At 34.4% G+C, this 21,031-nt stretch overlaps 1 protein-coding gene across 2 annotated transcripts in view; it reads left to right on the top strand.

Annotated features, from left to right (window-relative positions):
* Positions 1-19,048, top strand: part of INTS13 (integrator complex subunit 13) — a 30,543-nt gene extending 11,495 nt beyond the window's left edge. For both annotated transcript variants that reach the window (XM_006046529.4, XM_006046528.4), the window contains exons 6-17: positions 1,319-1,409; positions 2,969-3,097; positions 4,821-4,905; positions 9,384-9,473; positions 9,684-9,773; positions 11,079-11,257; positions 12,203-12,373; positions 12,618-12,772; positions 13,097-13,327; positions 15,183-15,322; positions 17,848-17,983; positions 18,764-19,048. In XM_006046529.4, coding sequence (XP_006046591.4) covers positions 1,319-1,409; positions 2,969-3,097; positions 4,821-4,905; positions 9,384-9,473; positions 9,684-9,773; positions 11,079-11,257; positions 12,203-12,373; positions 12,618-12,772; positions 13,097-13,327; positions 15,183-15,322; positions 17,848-17,983; positions 18,764-18,803 — 1,537 coding nt within the window. In that variant the 3' untranslated portion in view covers positions 18,804-19,048. The remainder of the gene's footprint in view (positions 1-1,318; positions 1,410-2,968; positions 3,098-4,820; positions 4,906-9,383; positions 9,474-9,683; positions 9,774-11,078; positions 11,258-12,202; positions 12,374-12,617; positions 12,773-13,096; positions 13,328-15,182; positions 15,323-17,847; positions 17,984-18,763) is intronic.
* Positions 19,049-21,031: the final 1,983 nt, after the last annotated feature.

The following is a 21,031-nucleotide window of genomic DNA, read 5'->3' as shown; positions in this document are numbered from 1 at the left end:
GAGCAGAAGGATAACATAATAAATAAATTTATAATGCATATTTTTAATGGCTAGATCTCATACTCTGTTACAAATCTATAAAATGCCAAATCAAAACATTACAGCTAATTACATTGTATGAATTTTTTAAAAAGAAAAAAGCTACTAAAGACATGTTTGGGACATTGTAGTGTGGAGTATATGTTAGATTGAGCTACTATTAAATTTCTAGGTGGAGTACTGGTATTATTGTTAACAAGTAGGATTATTCTCACTAGGAGAAGGAAGCATGCTGAGGTATGTAGGAGTGAAGTATCATTGCCTCTGCAACTTACTCTTAAATGACTTAGTAAAAAAAAGAAACTGTACATCTATTTAGTCATTTATAGTGAAAATGAATGTAATTAACAGTGAATATAGGTTAAGGATATATGGGTGTTCATTGAATAGTTCCTTTCTTTTAATTTTTCTGTAGGTTTGGAAATTTTAAAATAAAAAGTTGGCTCACAGATACAGAAAACAAACTAGTAGTTAGTGGAAAGAGGGAAGGGTGGAGGGGCAAGTTGGGGTAAGGATTAAGAGGTACAAACTACTGTATATAAATAACTAAGCTACAAGGATATAGTGTACAACACGGGGAATATAGCCAATATTTTGTAGTAACTATAAATGGAGTATAATTTTTTAAAATTGTGAATCACACTGTGTTGTAAACCTGCAACTTTTATTATTGTACATCAGCTGCACCTCAGTTTAAAAAATTAAATAAAATAAAATGGAGGGGCAAAAACATAAAAAGTTGGGGTAACTTTTTAGTATTACAGATCCTGTATTCTTGGAAATAACCAATTATAGGTAATATAGTTGGCTGATTTTGTCCTTAAAAACGCTAGTATGTATGTGTATGCTGTCAGTTGCAGCCTACTCTATGTACTGTATGTAGCCTGTCAAGCTCCTCGGAACGTGGAATTTTCAAGGCAAGAATAGTGGAGAGGGTTGCCATTTAAATACTAGTGAAAGGAAAAATAATACACAATATATTCATTTTTCTCTGTGGCAGTTATCTTTTGAAAATTATATCAGAATGTAAGAATTTTTATCCTTCAAACACACAGAAAATGATCATTTTTGCATTTGAATTAAATTCATAAAAATTACTCGTTAAATGTTCGTAGAAGGATAGCAATTATATAGTATTTCCGAATATTTAGCTTTTATGTTAACTGTACTAATCTGATTTATACACTGTTTTAGTATATTAAATGTTTTATGGTTTACCTGCCTGAATTCTTTCCATAGTATGTGTTCTTATCTTTTAAGTGAAAAGTTTTTCTTTAAGTCTCATGCAGATTCAGAAATGTGAGCTAGTCTTGATCCACACCTACCCTGTTGGTGAAGACAGCCTTGTATCTGATCGTACTAAGAAAGAGGTAAGTAGAGGTCATAGAAGAGGTCATTGTTAGTTATTAATGATAAACACAAGGCTTAGCATAAGAATGATCAGGTTGCCAACATTTCCTGCTAAGAAAATTTAGTTTTGAAATCTACCTGTATGGCAAAATACCTGGATTGGTGCTTTATGTTATAATTGTAGATTTTGAAAGTATTTTCTGTTTTGCTTGCCTCTTAATGTTTATTTCAAATAACTTTATTGTCAAACCACACACAATCTGTATTGTTTCTCAAATTTCAATTACTGTTTGTGTGTGTGAGTCACTCAGTTGTGTCTGACTCTTTGTAACCCCATGGACTGTAGCCTGCCAGGCTCCTCCATCCATGGGAGTTTTCTAGGCAAGAATACTGGAGTAGGTTGCCCTTTCCTTCTCCAGGGGCTCTTCCTGACCCAGGGATTGAACCCAGGTCTCCCACATTGCAGTCAGACTCTTATCATCTGAGCCAAATTGCTTTAATGACTTCTTTTTCTGGAAAACTTTCTTTTTTTTCCTCATTAGAAGAAAAATACACTCTTTAGTCAAAATATACTCCTATAGCAAAGAAACTAATTTTACCTGTCCAGAAGGGAAAAGACTAATTTCCAACCTTAGTTTTACTTTTCAAATAAATTGGCACAATTTTAAAGGAAAAGATGAGTCTGTTGATTATTAAATGGATTCACATAGCATAGACCATATCAGTGGTCTGTGTTTAGCAATACAGATATATGTGTTTATATAATGATATTAAATGTATATGTTCTTATTTCTGTTTTTTTATTTAGCATTATTTATTATAAACATCTAAAGTATTAATGAATTTTTTTATAACTGGTTTTTTTTTTTAATTTTTTTATTATTATTATTTTTTAATTTTTTTTTTAGGTTATCTCTGTCATTGTATTTTAGGTGATTTCCAGTGTAAACCCATTTTTTTTGTTAGCTTTTTTGTAACTCTTGATAACATGACAGTACTTTGACTTTATGATAAGTAAACAATTTACTTACGATAAATATTACCCTGGAATGAATAAAATGTTACCTTGTTATAAGTGACTTGGCTGCCTTATTACATTTATTGGTGACAAAATATGACATTTGTAGTGATTTTCATTCTTTGTAATGAGCAGTGTTATCTGCAGAGGTTTGTCTTCACAAAATTAATTATTCTACAGTATTTCTGTGGGTCACCTCAAATCAATTTTGCATATAGATAAATAGAAGTAAAACTTATAAATTAAAATATATATTTAAATCAAAGATTATTCTACTCTGAGTTTCAAGAGGACAGAGATTTTACCTGTTCACTGCTGTATCCTCCAATAACTCACAGTTTCTAGTAATCAGTATAGTAAGTTCTCCTTACCTATCTGTTGACTGAATGAATGAATAAAAATGTATTACTAAGATAATGATAATGATTAACTTATGGATTTTTTGTTTCCTATCTCAAAAGTTTAAAAGTACTTAATTTTTATGGGTTGAAGTAAAATATTTTGCCCTAAGTTACAATGTATTAATGTTTTGTGTGTTATTTTTTTCATACTTCTCTATAGTTGTCCCCCGTTTTAACCAGCGAAGTTCATAGTGTTCGTGCAGGACGGCATCTTGCTACCAAATTAAATATTTTAGTACAGCAGCATTTCGACTTGGCTTCAACTACTATTACTAATATTCCAATGAAGGTGGGCAGTTCTTTTTCTTGCTACTTTGAAAACTGCTTTGCTTTTTAAATGTTTGCTTGATATGTATTATTTGTTTTAATGAACCTTAATTCTTTCTTCCCATATCATATTTTCTGTTTTGCTAGCCCACATTCAGTGTTTTTGACCAGGTTAGTAAATAATGAAAAGCAACATGAAAGGATCACAGAACAAAATGCACTATTTTTTTCCTAATTTGAACCTTCTGTATCAGCTTTTTTGTTTTTAATTTTGCTCTCATTATTTTTGTCAAAATATAATTTTCATCTGAAATGATTACTTTTTTCTGTGATTCTTTTCCTGACAGTTGCTATTAGATTTAACTCACTTCGTGTGTTCTAGTAGATCTTCTGTTTCCTTTATTTTTGTTCTTCCCTACACACTATAAAGGTGTTTATAACTGATAGGTCTAACTAGGGGAAAAAAGTTTATGATTTTAAACAAGTTTATTATTCTAGTTGAAAAACTACCATATGAGTCTTATGATTTTACTAAAGGATTTTCTTAGGAATCTGTTACTAACTTGTCATTTTCATTATGGGCTTCCCTGATGACTCTGGTCAAGAGTCTGCCTGCCAATGCAGGAGATGTGGGTTCAATCCCTGGGTCGGGAGGATCCCCTGGAGAAGGAAATGACAACCCACTCCAGTAGTCTTGCCTGGGAAATCCCACAGACAGAGGAGCCTGGAGCACTACAGTCCATGGGGTCACAAAAGAGTCAGACACAACTTAGTGACTAAACAGCAACAGCATTTTCATTGTATTACTTAGTTGTCTTAAGACCAGTATGATGCCTGGCCTATAGAAAGCTTCACGTGAATTTTTACTGAGTGGAGTTAAGTTTAATTGTATTGTTTATGTCTACAAACATAAAGTAGCCACTATATCTAAACATTTAAATTCATTTCTTATAAGTCCAGTTGTATTTTTTTGCATATTATAAAAACAAATTTGCATGAGAAATGTAATCTTTTCATTATTAATTCCTTCCTTATACCAGTGGGAGGCTCTTCAGTGGAAATCATAGCCTTAATAGATCAGTTTCGGTGAGGAAGCAATTAAGAAGTAAAATAGCATAATAGATACACTATATAATTTCATGAGTTGTAAGCAAAATCCTCTGAGGATGATAGATACATTACTTTTTAAATCTGACCATGTTTGTGTGTTACTGGTGTGACTCCTCAATCTCTGTCTCTTTCTTGTAAATAGATAATACTAAAATTTCTATTTACTGTTTAGTGAAAACAAGTTGCTGAACTTGTTTATTAGTCTATATTTGCTATTTTATATAATTGGTGCTTGTTTAATTTACTATAGGAATTTAAAGATGCTATTTCCTCCTTTAAACAACTATTGTACAATTAGCAAACTATTTGAGTTAAGTCATATTTGCATATAAAAAAGTATTGGCAGGACAATGCATTCAGAGTAAAAAAAATTCTGAATTTCTAGATTAGTCATCTACGTTAATTCTGACATAAAACCATTACTTTATTGCTGAAATGCAGCCAGTAGTTTTTTTTCATATAGTTTGTATTGAATTGGAAAAGTATTGCATCTTTAAATAGATTAAATACTGAGCACATTGTCCTATTATTATAGCTAATTACTGTTGAGTATATTTGATCTCACTTTAAGAAAAATGAATAATTAATTCATTTTTTAAAAATCAAAGCCAAGTTATTTTTAATTTTGCTTTAAGGAAGAACAACATGCTAACACATCTGCCAATTATGATGTGGAGCTGCTTCATCACAAAGATGCACATGTAGATTTCCTAAAAAGTGGTAAGTAAGAGACATTGGAAAGTATTATTTTATAAGATCTAACATAGGAAAACATACTAACAGCTTTGAGAAGTTCTTGAGTAACTAACCTGATGACTTTAGTTCATCCCTTTGCAAACTTATCTGACAGTGTCACCCATTAATCGCCATGGAACCTAGTGTTCTATTGAGTATACTTTGGGAAAGATGAGGCTAATGGAACAAATACAGGTATACCTTGTTTTATCATGCTTTGCTTTAGCAGATGTAGCTTTTTTTTTTTTTTTTTTTTTAAACAAATTGAATGTTTGTGGTAACAGGGGTTGAACAAATCTGTTGGTGTCATTTTTTAATAGCACTTGCTCACTTCATGTCTCTGTGTCACATTTTGGTGATTCTCACAATATTTCAAACTTTTTCATCATCATTATATTTGTTACGGTCACCTGTGATCGATGGTCTTTGATGTTGCTATTGTAATTGTCTTGGGGTACCACAAACTGTACCCATATAAGACAGAGAACTTATCCATAAATGTGTGTTTCTGACTGCTCCACAAACTGGCTTTTCTCTGTCTCTTTCTCTCTTCTTGGGCCACCCTATTCCCTGAGACACAAAAATACTGATGTTATTAGATTAGATAATCTCCAAGTCCATCCATGTTGCTGCAAATGGTGTTATTTCATGCTTTTTAATGGCTGAGTAATACTCCTTGGTATGTATGTATCATACCTGCTTTATCCATTCATCTTAACTGGACATTTAGTTTCTTCTGTCTTGACTGTTGTAAACAGTGCTGCAGTGAAAATTGGGCTGCATGTATCTTTCCGAATTAGTTTTCTCTAGGTACATGCCCAAGAGTGGGCTTGCTGGATCATACAGTAGCTCTATTTTTAGTTTTTTAAAGAACCTCAGTACTGTTCTCCATAATGGCTGTGTTAATTTATATTCTCATCAACAGTGTAAGAGGGTTCCTTTTTCTTGTCAACCTCACCAACATTTATTGTTTGCAGATTTTTTTGATTATGGCCATTCTGATACCTCATTGTAGTTTTGATTTGCATTTCTCTAATAATTAACAATATTGAGCATCTTTTCATGTGCCTCTTGGCCATGTGTATATCGTCTTTGGAGAAATGTCTCTTTAGGTCTTTTGCCCATTTTTTGATTGGATTGTTTTTTGATATTGAGCTGCATGAGCTGTTTGTAAATTTTGGAGACTAATCCCTTGTCCACATCATTTGCAAATATTTTCTCCCATTCTATGAGTCATCATTTCATTTTGTTTATGATTTCCTTTGCTGTGAAAAAGCTTTTGAGTTTAATTATGTCCCATTTGTTTATTTTTGTTTTAATGTTCATTATCTGGACATCTCTCAGTTTAAATCAAAAGCTCAAAATGATTAAGCTTAGTGAGGAAGGCATGTGGAAAGCCAAAATAGGCTGAAAGTGAGGCCTCTTGTGCCAAACAGTTAGCCAAGTTGTGAATGCAAGGGAAAAGTTCTTGAAGGAAATTAAAAGTGCTACTTCAGTGAACAGAGAAATAATAAGAAAGTGAAACAGCCTTATTGGTGACATGGAGAAGGTTACAGTGGTTTAGATAGAAGATTAGACTAGCCACAATATTGCCAAAGCCAAAACCTGATCCAGAGCAAGGCCTTCACTCTTCAATTCTGTGAAGGCTGAAAGAGATGAGGAAGATACAGAAGAAAAGTTTGAAGCTAGCAGAGGCTGGTTCATGAGATTTAAGCAAAGAAACTCTAAAACATACAAATGCACAGTAAAGCAGCAACTGCTGATGTGAAGCTGCAGCAAGTTATTCAGAAGATCAAGCTCAGTGATCACTGAAGTTGGTTGGCTACACTAAACAACAGATTTTCAGTGTAGATTAGACAGCCTTCTATTGAAAGAAGATGCCATCTAGGACTCTCATGGCTAGAGAGAAGTCAGTGTCTGACTTCAAAGCCTCAGAGGAAAGGCAGACATTTTTATTAGGGTCTAATGCAGCTGGTGACTTTAAGTTTAAGGCAATGCTTATTTACCATTCTGAAAATCCTAGGGCCCTTAGGAATTATGTTAAATCTATTCCACCTGTGCTCTATCAGCGTAACAACAAAGCCCGGATAATAGCACATTAGTTGACATCATGGTTTACTGATTCCAAGTAACAACAGGATCTTCTGATTTTAAGCCCACTGTTGAAACCTACTGCTCAGAGAAAAGGGTTTTATTCAAAATGTTACTGCTTGTTGCACAGTACATCTGATATCTCAAGAGCTCTGATGGAGACATCAGTGAGATTAATGTTTTCATGCCTACTAACACAACATCCATTCTGCAGCACATGGATGAAGGAGTAATTTTGACTTTCAAGAAAGCCTTGTGTTTAGCCACTCAGTCATGTCTGACTCTTTTCAATCCTATGGACTGTAGCCCACGAGGCTTGTCTGTCCATGGGATTTTTCCAGGCAAGAATACTGGAGTGGGTTGCCATTTCCTCCTCCAGGGGATCTTTCTGACACAGGGATCAAACCCACATCTCCTTCCTGCCTCTCCTACACTGGCAGGTGAATTCTTTACCACTTGAGCCATATGGGAAGTCCTTCAGAAGCCTTACTATTTAAGAAATATATTTTGTAGAACTATAATTGCCTTTGATAGTGATTCCTCTGATTGAGCTCAGCTAAAAATGCTGGATCATTGAAAAAGCAAGAGAGTTCCAGAAAAATGTCTATTTCTGCTTTATTGACTATGCTAAAGCCTTTGACTGTGTGAATCACATTAAACTGTGGACAATTCTTCAAGAGATGGGAATACCAGACCACCTGACCTGCCTCTTGAGAAACCTATATGCAGGTCAGGAAGCAAGAGTTAGAACTGGACATGGAACAACAGACTGGTTCCAAATAGGAAAAGGAGTACGTCAAGGCTGTATATCGTCACCCTGCTTATTTACCTTCTATGCAGAGTATATTTGCATAGATGTTTCTCATGTTTCTTCATGAGAAACGCTGGGCTGGAAGAAGCACAAACTGGAATCAAGATTGCCGGGAGAAATATCAATAACCTCAGATATGTAGATGACCCCACCCTTATGGCAGAAAGTGAAGAGGAACTAAAAAGCCTCTTGATGAAAGTGAAAGAGAAGAGTGACAAAGTTGGATTAAAGCTCAACATTCAGAAAACTAAAATCATGGGATCTGGTCCCATCACTTCAGGGGAAATAGATGGGGAAACAGTGGAAACAATGTCAGACTTTATTTTTTTGAGCTCCAAAATCACTGCAGATGGTGATTGCAGCCAGGAAATTAAAAGACACTTACTCCTTGGAAGGAAAGTCATGACCAACCTAGTTAGCATATTGAAAAGCAGAGACATTACTTTGCCAACAAAGGTCCATCTAGTCAAGGCTATGGTTTTTCCAGTGGTCATGTATGGATGTGAGAGCTGGACTGTGAAGAAAGCTGAGCACTGAAGAATTGATGCTTTTGAACTGTGGTGTTGGAGAAGACTCTTGAGAGTCCCTTGGACTGCAAGGAGATCAACCAGTCCATCCTAAAGATGATCAGTCCTGGGTGTTCATTGGAAGGACTGATGCTAAAGCTGAAACTCCAGTACTTTGGCCACCTCATGTGAAGAGCTGACTCATTGGAAAAGACCCTGATCCTGGGAGGGATTGAGGGCAGGAGGAGAAGGGGATGACAGAGGATGAGATGCCTAGATGGCATCACCGACTCGATGCACATGAGTTCGGGTAAACTCCAGGAGTTGGTGATGGACAGGGAGGCCTGGCATGCTGCGATTCATGGGGTCGCAAAGAGTCGGACATGACTGAGCGACTGAACTGAACTGAACTGAAAAATGTTGAAAACCTTCTGGAAAAGATTTACCATTCTAGATGTTGTTAACATTTATTGTTTGTGGGAAGAGGTCAAAACATCACCTTAACAGGAGTTTGGGAAAAGTTGATTTCAACCCTCTCGGATGACTTTGAGGAGTTTAAGACTTCAGTGTTGTCATTATTTTGACATCTGTTTACTCAACTCCATTAAGGCAAAAAGTGTTCACTTATATCTCATATATTTAACTTATACACTCCTCATTTTATGTTTTTTCTTAAAAATTTATTGGGATTCAGAACAATGAGTTATGTATTTTAGATTCCTGAAGGTTTAGTTACATAACCACATTATTTTATCATTTAATAGTGTCAGAGGGAAACCGTTGTAGATTCTTGAAATGTAAAAAATTTTGCTGTTGGTTTTTAGTGTAGTGAATAAAATGATTTATTAATAACAAATTTGGAGGAAAATAAAGTACCTATTTTAATAATAACTAATATCCAAACTCTGGTGTTTTTCTAATAGGCTTAGTACAAAAGATGTTCTCCCAGACTTATTTTCTCTTATAAAGCTTAAACTCTTTCAGAAATCTTGGCACATATTTGAAGTTTGTGATCTATTTAATAATCTTAATATTTCTCTAAATTATTTTTAAAGGTGATAACCATTTAAGTGGCAGCAGTAGAGAAGGCTCATTTAAAGAAACAATAACATTGAAGTGGTGCACACCAAGGACAAATAACATTGGTAGGTACTTAAAAATAATTGAAAGTGAAAAGAATAAATCAAAAGGTTCTTTTCAAGTATTAGGTAGGGTTCATTTGTTTCTTTTTGAATTTTTGTTTTTCATTATTTTAGGGGCTCAAAGAACAAGTTTTTGTTTTTGCTTATTTTTCTCTTTTAATTGTAGAAATATTTCTTTATATTCTTTCAAATCAGTATTTTCTTCTATTTCAGAATTACACTATTGCACTGGCGCTTACCGAATTTCACCTGTAGATGTAAATAGTAGACCTTCCTCCTGCCTTACTAATTTTCTTCTAAATGGTAACTTTCTTTATTTGTTTTTACTGAGATCATTACAAGTGAATCATTAGAATATGTGAAAATGTGAATTCTGGAAAAGCTTAAATGTAGTCTATAACCATTTTATTTTCCAAAGCTGTTTGGCTTCGGTAGCTAAGTCACGTCCAACTCTTACAACCCCATGTACTGTAGCCTGCCAGGCTCCTCTGTCCATAGGATTCTCCAGGCAAGAATACTGGAGTGGGTCTCCATTTCCTTCTCCAGGGGATCTTCCCGACCCGGTAATCGAACCCAGGTCTCCTGCATTGCAGGCAGATTCTTTACCAACTAAGCTATGAGGGAAGCCCAAAGCTGTTTTAAAATTGTATAAATACCCTTTAACAGTTTTACTAATGTTTAAAAATAAGTTGACTTTATGTCTTTCAGACTGTTGTATCTAAGTAAATTTATTTAGTATATTTTTTGGTATTTTTATTTAAAAAAATTGACATTTAGAATCGAGTTGATTTTTTTGGAAGATAGAATGATATAGATTATCATGGCCTATTGAATTTTAAATTATAAAATATAAATGAACTTATTTCTCTTTACTATTCCTTTATCATAAATAAATATTCTATTTTCAGTAATATATGATGTGATTCTTAAGAGATATAACTTTAAAGCTGTGGTTTCTTTGAGTAAAAAAAAAAAAACTTTAGGCCAAATTATTGAATTCCATTTGCTAAATCTAAATTCCAGTGACTCCTTTGGTGATTCTTATAATAGGTTTTGGAACCACCATAGTAAAGAGTTACTCTGCTTTATCATAAAGTTAATTCAGTTGTTCTGTTAAACACAGTTTGATTATCAGATTAGGTAAAGTCCAGATTAAATAACATTTGGTCATGTAAAATAGAAAGTAGTAACAGTAACTGTGCTGATAGGGAGGTATTGTAGAAGTGAATTAAGACTTGCTTTCTCCCTAAAATGGTTTGTAGCTTTGATGATCTGAGGGTTATATAAGAGTTGTCCCACTTTTGTCTTGACGTTTGGGAAGAAAATTTTTATATGAACTTGTAACTGAATGAAACCAAACATACCAGAGACCACTAAACTTATTCTGGAAACTCTCGTACATACCTGTGTAAGCTTGGAGTAACCAAGAGAAGGCTAAGGCTAGCATTCAAATTTTTAGAACTTGACATGCAGAGAGACTGAATTAGCAATGCTAGTTAAAATATGAGGGGCAATAAGTAAAATGAAAAACCTAGATGTCAATCTTATGGGAAAAATTAAGAGCCACTTGAATTCCATCACTGATAAGAGCAATCTTGTTTTTAACAGGCCGTTCTGTTTTATTGGAACAACCACGAAAGTCAGGTTCCAAAGTCATCAGTCATATGCTTAGTAGCCATGGAGGAGAGATTTTTTTGCACGTCCTTAGTAGTTCTCGATCCATTCTAGAAGATCCACCTTCAATTAGTGAAGGATGTGGAGGAAGAGTTACCGACTACCGGATTACAGTAAGACACTAATATCTATAAATTTTGAGTCGATCATTCAGCGAACATGTAGAGGGCCTATTGCATGCTAAGACCTGTAGCAGAAAGAAGTTTAGAGAAGTTGATTTTTTATTATTATTTTAATTAGATGAATTTCCTGCAGTACTTGCTCAAAAGAGCTATTTATTTATCACTATGTCATCTTCCCTATGTACTCAGTGTATGCTGAGATGTATGTGGATAGCATTGACATGATGGAATTAATAGGAAAGAATGGAAATTGATTTGCACAATACCTTAGGCTGAATTTTAATTTCTAGTAACTTAAGTGCCAAGCATAAACCTTTGATTTGGATTCTGCTACTTTGAAATAACACTGTCAGTTTTTGTGTTATTGATAGGTACATACAGGGCAATTGGGTCTATTTTTGATAGAAACTGTATTGTTCTGATTTGAATTGTTCACTCCCTACCCATCTATTATATTGGATATTTCATGACTGTCTACTTTTTAAGGTGGTTATAACAATTAAATGTGAATGTGAACAATTAAATGTAAATTACCTATAATTCCATCATTAAAGATAAACACTGTTAACATTTTGATATTGTGTTAAGAAAATTTTTAAGTAGAATGGTATTTTAATGTGCCGAACTTAGTCTTTTATCTGCATATAATAGAAAAGAGATGAATTATAGATGTGAAGAAAAATCAGTGGTTTTAAAAAGTGGAAGGAACCATGAATGTATTTATGTTTGAGACTTTCTTAATCTCCATTGAGTAAAGGCTGGGTTTCATGTTCAAAAAGAAAAGGAAAAATTAGTGTGTGGAGGGTGGGCTGCTAGAGAAAATGCTTTGTTGTATATCACAGGACAGAAGACATCAGGGGAACAGACTGTTACATGTAATCCACACTGAAACACTAGAAAATAGTTTCTAATTTTATCTTATTTGGTTATCATTAGGATTTTGGTGAATTTATGAGGGAAAACAGATTAACTCCTTTTCTAGACCCCAGATATAAAATCGATGGAAGTCTTGAGATTCCTTTGGAACGAGCAAAAGATCAGTTAGAAAAGCACACCCGTTACTGGCCTATGATTATTTCACAAACCACCATTTTTAATATGCAAGCGGTAAGTGTGAAATAGTTTGTTTTTCTTTTGGATTAATGATATATCATTTATAGATAACATTTATCAAGCAAAGAATAAAATTATATGAGTTTGTTACAGTTAAACAATAGAAAATGGAAATGATAGTAATAGATTAGCTCTCCATGGTGATGTTTAAAATCAATTCAAGTTCTGTCTAGATGCTTTGATACTCATTTTTCATGACAGATTTTCTTTTTCTCTCCTTTTTTTTTGAATCTGACAGGTAGTTCCATTAGCCAGTGTTATTGTGAAAGAGTCTTTGACAGAAGAAGATGTATTAAACTGTCAAAAAACAATATACAACTTAGTCGATATGGAAAGAAAAAACGATCCTCTGCCTATTTCCACAGTTGGTACAAGAGGAAAAGGCCCTAAAAGGTGGGTTTTTTTCCTGTCTTTCTCATATATCACACTTACTTGATGCTTATTGGTTTTTTTTTTTTTCTTTTTTTTTAGCTGACTTATTCCACATGTAAGTTATGTGTTTGGGAGTGTGTTTCTACACATACATAAGATTAAGGTGAAATGATAAAAAACACAATAATAGATGAATTAGACATATTATCAGTTAGAATTGCACCACTGGAAGAGAAAGGAAGCCCATGTTTAATTCTCTCTTTTAACTTCATCATTAACAACTGACACTTGGATATTATTTAAAGAGTATTTTGTAAGGACATTATTTTTAAATCTTTACTTTAGAGATGAGCAGTACAGAATCATGTGGAATGAATTAGAAACCCTTGTCAGAGCCCATATCAACAATTCGGAGAAACATCAGAGAGTCTTGGAATGTCTAATGGCATGTAGAAGCAAACCCCCAGAAGAAGAAGAACGAAAGAAACGAGGAAGAAAGAGGGAGGACAAAGAGGACAAGTCAGAGAAAGCAGTGAAAGATTATGAACAGGAGAAATCCTGGCAAGATTCCGAGAGGTGATTTGTTGATATTAACATAGTCCGTGGTGCCTTCTGTCATATGACACTCTACATGTAACACATTTGAACATTCAGACCTTATTTATTAGTAATGCATTTAATGTGTTTATTGTACTTTATAGCTGTTATTTTATTATTCTTCAAATCTGGAAGGTCTTTCTTGGGCTTAAAGAGGTTTTGCTGTTTTGTTTTGTTTTGTTTGCTATTTAACAGCAAAGGTAGTGTTTAATTTTTCCTAATTAACTTCTGAAAATCATAATACATGATTTTTGTTATCAGTAATTGCTTTTATGTGTTATGCACATCAAAGGCATAGTTTTATTTATTTAGTGAATATTTTTTAAATGCCTATCATATGCCAGACATTTGGCATAAGATCCCTACCCTGGAAGGATGAACAGTATTTTGTAGAGGTTGACCAAGTAAGTGAGCAATTTATAGCAAAGTGTGAAAGACGCTGCTATAAAAATAGGCATAGGAAAAACACTTGAAAGCACAGAAGATCATAGTCCCATCCTGGAAACCTTCTTCATTAGTACATTCTTTTTTCTCAGAAAGGTGTCAGGGTAAATTTGAAAAAAACAAAAAATAATAAACGTCTATAAATAAAAAAAATCATGATGTAGTAGTTGGATTCATCTTTTGTCTCCTTGCCAGAAATCAGGCAAAGAGCCAGGTAACTATCGTCATGGCAATAGTTAAAAGCAGAACTTACATGGAAAGTTTCAGACATGTGCAGCAGTAGAGCAGGCAGTCATCGATTATCTGCTTTCAATAGTTAATGAATTTGTAGCAGACCTCATTTCATATATATCCACATCCATTCCCCTCACCACCCTCCACTTTCCCCACGTGAATATTTTGAAGCTAATACTGAAAAGTGTTTTATTTCATTCATAAGTAGGCAGAACACTTTTATTCTCTTTGGCCTTAGAAATTCTTCCTTAGGGCTGCTGAGTTTCTGACACAAAATTGTCTTGCTTTCAGAAGAGGAGGGAAGAGTATTCTCATTCCGATCCCATTGATCTTCAAGTACATGAAATCCAAGATATGCTTAGAGTTAAGTTCCTAACTTATGGAACATAAATACATTTTCACAGTACATAAACTAGAGGGAACAAATTCTAGTAGATTTCTTAATCTTAGTTCAATTTGAAATAGTGTTTTGTCCGTATCTTTAGAAAAATTAAAATTGTAGATTATTTTCCAAAGATCACATTATTTCTGATCTTTTACATTTTACCTTCCTAAATTCCCTCCTGCCTTCTTCTTTTTACAATTTTAGCACCATTTTCAGAGAAGGCGATGGCACCCCACTCCAGTACTCTTGCCTGGAAAATCCCATGGGCGGAGGAGCCTGGTGGGCTGCAGTCCATGGGGTCGCAAAGAGTCAGACATGACTGAGCAACTTCACTTTCACTGTTCACTTTCATGCATTGGAGAAGGAAATGGCAACCCACTCCAGTGTTCTTGCCTGGAGAATCCCAGGGACGGGGGAACCTGGTGGGCTGCCGTCTGTGGGGTTGCACAGAGTCGGACATGAATGAAGCGACTTAGCAGTAGCAGCAGCAGCACCATTTTACAGCTAACAACATTACTGAATAATGACACTGATGAAGAAAAAGGAAAAGTTGTATTTATATTCATTAAGTTCTCTTACCGGATTGCAAATTGAGGGTTAGCTTCTGATTTGTTCCTGATTTGTTCCTAGGCTTATGTTGTGAGAGCACATATCTTAATAAGGCTGATTTGCAAAGTCTAGTTTAATTACTGAGCCATTTAGATTTCTAAGAATGTAAACTTAAGTTTTTTTTTTTAATGTGTAAGTTTTTATTATTTGTCCCTCTAAAAGATTAAAAGGAATCTTAGAACGTGGGAAAGAAGAGCTGGCTGAAGCTGAGATTATAAAAGATTCACCTGATTCTCCAGAACCTCCAAATAAAAAGCCTCTTGTTGAGATGGATGAAACTCCACCGGTAGAAAAATCAAAAGGTAAGGCAGAACTGTGGTCACTATGTAAAAAGTTTTCCAATTTAGTTCTGTTGTACAGAGTCCTCTATGTGAGGAACAGCTGCTCACGGCTCCTCATGTCACTTCAGTTCAGTTCAGTTCAGTTCAGTTGCTCAGTGGTGTCTGACTCTTTGCGACCCCATGGACTGCAGCACGCCAGGCTTCCCTGTCCATCACCAACTCCCAGAGCTTGCTTAAACTCATGTCCATCAAGTTGGTGATGCCATCCAACCATCTCGTTCTGTGTTGTCCCTTTCTCCTCCTGCCTTCAGTCTTTCCCAGCATCAGGGTCTTTTCTAAGGGGTCAGTTCTTCATATCAGATGGCCCGAGGATTGGAGCTTCAACTTCAGCATCAGTCCTTCCAATGAATATTCAGGACTGATTTCCTTTAGGACTGACTGGTTGGATCTCCTTGTAGTCAAGGGACTCTCAAGAGTCTTCTCCAACACCACAGTTCAAAAGCATCAATTCTTTGGCGCTCAGCTTTCTTTATGGTCCAACTCTCACATCCTTACATGACTACTGGCAAAACAGTGGCTTTGACTAGACGGACCTTTATCAGCAAAGTAATGTCTCTGCTTTTAAATACGCTGTCTTGGTTGGTCATAGCTTTTTATTGTAGGCCTTAGTTATCTTGAAGGTAAACTAAATTCAGTTCTTTCAGGGTGAATGGGAAATGGTATGACAAAGGACTGGATTTTTAACCACTGCACCCTTACTAATACAGAAAGAACTCAAGGCTGGCCAGGTTACAGTTATTGGTAGCTCATCCTAGGGAGGTTTGTTTTTTTATGTACTACTATTGTAGTATATATTGTAATACATCTTAATATTCTCCAGTTCACTAGTTTCTTTGAAATTAGAGATAGAAGCAATCTTATCAAATTTGTCTTTCAGGCATTTGCCAGGGTACCTGCAAAATAATAGGCTTTAAATAAATATCTCCTGGTAAATTATCCTGTTACTCATATGCCACTGCTGATTAGGATGCAGTTAATTTTGGTTTATTCTAAACAATGCTTCAACATTGTTTGGAAAATACAACTCTAAAAATTATTAGTAGTAACAAAATGTTGCAGGCAACTGAAACATGTATTAGTAAGAGAATAACTTAAATGATGGTGTGTCCATAGGGTGGGATTTATAAAGCCCCAGAATTACTATTGTCACAAATGTCTACTCTTCCCTCTCGCTAAGGAATATCATTTCAGATTTTAACTTGGATAACTACTTTTTCAGGAAAGACTTCCCTCACCTCCTTTCTCACTTATCTGTGCTCTTTTTGATGATAGCCATTCTGACAGCTGTGAGGAGATATCTTATTGTGGTTTTGATTTACCTTTCCCTGGTGACTAAGAATATTGAACATCTTTTCATGTGCCTGTTGGCCATCTGCATTTCCTCTTTGGAAAAATGCATATTCAGGTCCTCTGCCCATTTTTTAATTGGGTTGTTTGTTTCTTTGATATTGAGTTGTAAGAGCTGTTTATATATTTTGGATATTAACCCATTATTGGTCATATCAATTGCAAGTATTATATAGCATTCAGTAGGTTTGGTTTTATTTTGTTGATGGTTTCCTTTGCTGTGCAATCTTTTAAGTTTAATTAGGTTCCATTTGTTTATTTTTCCTTTTGCTTAGGGGACAGATCAGAAAAAAATTATTGCTATGATTTATTTCAAAGAGTTTTCTGTCTGTGTTTTCCTCTAGGAGTTTTATGATTAATGGTCTTACATTTAGGTCTTTAATCCATTTTGATTTTATTTTTGTATATGGTGTTAGGGAATGTTTTTTGCCTCTTCATATTGTGTAGAAAAGAGTTAACTATAGCAGGCCTGAAGCTATATCATCATTAGAAAAGCCTGCTTGCATGTTTGGCCCTTGGCTGACATCTGGGAATATGGCTTTCAAAACATTCCCCAAATGATGAAGTTATGTCTGAATTAAACACCTGCTTTCCTTCTGGGAGTCTGGAATTTTGGTAGTTGTAGTTAGGAAGACAATGCATATGTGCCCAGCCTCTATAAAAACTTTGAACTCTTGAATCTTACTTTTCTGTGATTTTCTGACAGAAATATTGTACACACATGGCTGCATTTTTGCCTCTGGAGGAAGTATGTGGCTGCATTTTTGCCTCTGGAGGAAGTATGCACTCTGTATGAACCCTCATGGGAAGGAGAGAACATGGAAAGCCTGTAGATGGATTTCTCTAGTCTTTGCCTATTGTGTCTTTCTGCCACACTGGGCTGGCTATGTGTTCTTACTCTGCTGCTGTAATGATTCTTAGCTATAACTGTAACTTGATTTTAGTTATTTGAGTCCTAGCAAATCACTGAACTCTAGCAGGTGGTCTTGGAGATCCCTAAACACATAGAAATTTTAGAATAAAGAGAAGATGATATTGCTTAAATTCATATAAAGTGAACAAGAATTAGGGGTAAACTTGTAATCTTTGAAGTCATGAATTGTTCTACTTTTTTTCTCTTCTTTCAAATATTACACCAGGGCCAGTGTCCTTATTATCTTTATGGAGTAATAGAATCAACACTGCCAATTCCAGAAAGCATCAGGAGTTTGCTGGACGTTTGAACTCTGTTAATAACAAAGCTGAGTTATATCAACATCTTAAAGAGGAAAATGGGTTTGTATTATTTATTGTAGAAATTAGTTTTATTAATTGCCTTATTATAATAAGTTTAAAAAATAAACACTGCCTGTTTTTTGTGTTCAGCAGTTTTGATAATGTTACTTAAAAAGAAAAAAAAATCACTTTCTTAAATTTTTGGTGTTTGTAAAAGACCCGGTATTATTCATTGTAACCATGAATGTTCAGTAAACATCATAGAGGGAAAAATCATAAAGAAAACTTAGTATATAGCACTGACCTTATATAAAATGACAGGGAGAAAATATTTTCATAGTAAGTAGTACAGTATTAGGAATATTGAGTTTAATTGAATAAATCCAAAATCTACAAATAATTGAAGATTTATTAGGATAAATATAAAATAATTTAAATGGTTATTTTAATTGCTTTTTTAGAAGAAATTCTCTTAAAAATGTATTGATAAAGAAATTTCTTTAGTAGAAAAGGAAATAAATTCTTGTCTAAATGGTAAAGATTTTTTCCTTTAGTTTTACTTTGAGCAGTATAGTGAAAAAACCAGTGGCCTTTGAAATGAAAGCTTGGGAAAGTCACATGATCTCTCTGGGCCTCCCTCAATTTTCACTCATATGCAAAACATGGAAGTTAAACTAACCATCAGGAACCCTCAAGTTAGTTGTTTTCGAAAGTGCTTACATTCTTCTGTTCTGTGACTATATTAGATTTTAATTTCATTTAAAATTTAGATAAGGAGAAAAAATATGGGTAGTTAATATTTTATCTTACCAGCACTTTTTTTTCCCTCCTATTTTTCAGAATGGAGACAACAGAAAATGGAAAAGCCAGCCGGCAGTAAAGAGTGACTTGAGCAACTGAATTTAGTATACTGCATAGATATTTTGGATGGAATTTGATATAAGAACTTTTACAGCAAGATTGTATAGTTATGTTGCCTGGACTGGTTTTTACATTTTTAAAATATTTCAACTAACTTTATCTTTTTTGTATTAATTGTAAAATTGGCACATATGTCAAAAATATACATTTGTCCTCCCAAATTAAACAAATTTATTTTATGGTAGAGGGTGTTCCCTCGGGAAATGTTTTTTAAAAAATTCTTAGGCTTCTCTTTGCCAAATAAAACTATTAAAATATCTAAAATGCAAAATATCAGAGTGTTCTTTTAAATAAAAGATTATATTCATATAATGGCTGAGAATTTTGAGAAGTTTTTAAGAAATTTTAACAATTTGGGTGATATTTACAGTATTTAATATGAATCTGCAACATATGTGGTGCTTTTCCAAAAACGAATGTTTTTGTTTGCTTATTTTGTATTTTATTTTAGATTATTTTGTGTGTGTGTGTTGCCCTTTTAAAAGCAGAGTTTGCAGGTAGTTTTCAGTTTTGGGATGTTAACATTAATATGTTGGATGATGCTATTTATTCTTTTTCTGCCAAAAACTTACTGTCCATTAACTTTTCATATTGAAAAAGAAGCATGAAGGAGATTGCTTTGCAGACTTATTTACCTATATTGGATGATATTATAATTCTTTTTCTGCTAAAAACTTACTCATTAACTTTTCATATTGAAGGAGAAGGATGAAGGAGATTGCTTCTGTGGATTTAAAGAAAAGTTACTCTGTTGCTTATTTTAATCCCTGAATAGAATCTTGGTCTCCTCATCTCTCAGAAACGTCTAGGTTATATGGTATATGTTTGGTGAGTCTTCTTCCTGTGCTGCTTTTGGAAGCTCATAACATGTTGCAAGAAACATGTTATTTCATTGTTAAATGCTAATTCTAGGCTTTTCATTTTTCTTTGAGTTTCTATTAGAGAATAGGAAAAGCTCTTGGTTTAAATATAGAAATTCAATATTTTCTATTTAAAAAAAAATCACTTGTGCTTAAACAAGAGTTCACCAGGTTCTCTTGTCAATCCAGTGAAATTTGCAATGTTCTTCTTTATCCATTCCTGAATTCTGAGCCCTTGCATCTGCCCTCTCCCCTAAGCTCGTGCCATCTGAATTCCTACCACTATGTTTAGACACGCACCACTCAAAAGCATGACCAGGCCTAGCTAGCACCTAGACTTGCAAGATTCAGGAGTTGTAACCCAGTGCTAAATTATTGGATCATATTTACTTGTTTCTGCCTTATCCTTGATACCCATTTAACTTGTACCAAGTTGAAGTCCCTAGTTTAGTTCTTTTTTTTTTTTTTTCCTAGTTTAGTTCTTAATTAAAAAATACTTTCTTTATAACCCATTTGAAAAAGACTCTTTTTTACTCTCAATTTGTGCTTCTTCCTTTCCCATGTGCTAAAGCAATGCTCCTTTGTTGACAGACTTATCTACATTTCAGTCTTCATTTTTAAGTATTATTTTTGCATATATACTGCTGTTACTGTGTTCTACCCACTGGGAGGATGTTTCTGTGGCTGCATTTTGAACTACTGTAGGTAGTTTTCTATATTATTCTATATATTTTTGGTGGTTAATATTCTCCAGTAGACACATTCTTCTCTGTCTAACTATATGCCTTTTGAGCACCTAAAATTGAGCTCCTCCTTCATCTCCCACAGAACATCAGGCTATGTATTATTGGTCTTATCCTGCAATACCTATTACAGCCTTTTGGTGGAAGTGACTGTTTTAGGACAAAAATAGAAGAATGATTGGTGAGTTTTTGGTTCTTCTAAAACAGGATCCATATTGAGGATTTACTAGTCAAGAGAAGTGGACAAAATATAAATTTAAAAATTATTACCCTTGCAATACTGGAATCTAAGCTTAAGTCCAGACTTAATGATCGTGGGAACCAAAAACCTACAGAGAACAAGTACACTTTCAATTCTAAAGATTTTGATGCCAGTATCATGGGAGCAAAAGATGTCCCTTATTTTTGTCCCCTGACTCCCCAACACCACCAATGAAAGTTTGACATCCATCCATGGACAAAAGTCCCTTTGAGCGAGCCATGGAATTCTGCATCCTATGACAGCCTGAGAAGAGTCTCAGCCACCTGTGTGTGGAGGTAGACTCAGCTGTGGACCATGCAGTGGCTCATGAAGGGGCTCCAAA

This window comes from Bubalus bubalis, chromosome 4, assembly GCF_019923935.1.
Source record: "Bubalus bubalis isolate 160015118507 breed Murrah chromosome 4, NDDB_SH_1, whole genome shotgun sequence".
Taxonomy (NCBI): Eukaryota; Metazoa; Chordata; class Mammalia; order Artiodactyla; family Bovidae; genus Bubalus; species Bubalus bubalis.
The sequence above is the reverse complement of the archived record's forward strand: the minus strand, read 5'-3'. Positions and strand labels throughout refer to the sequence as shown.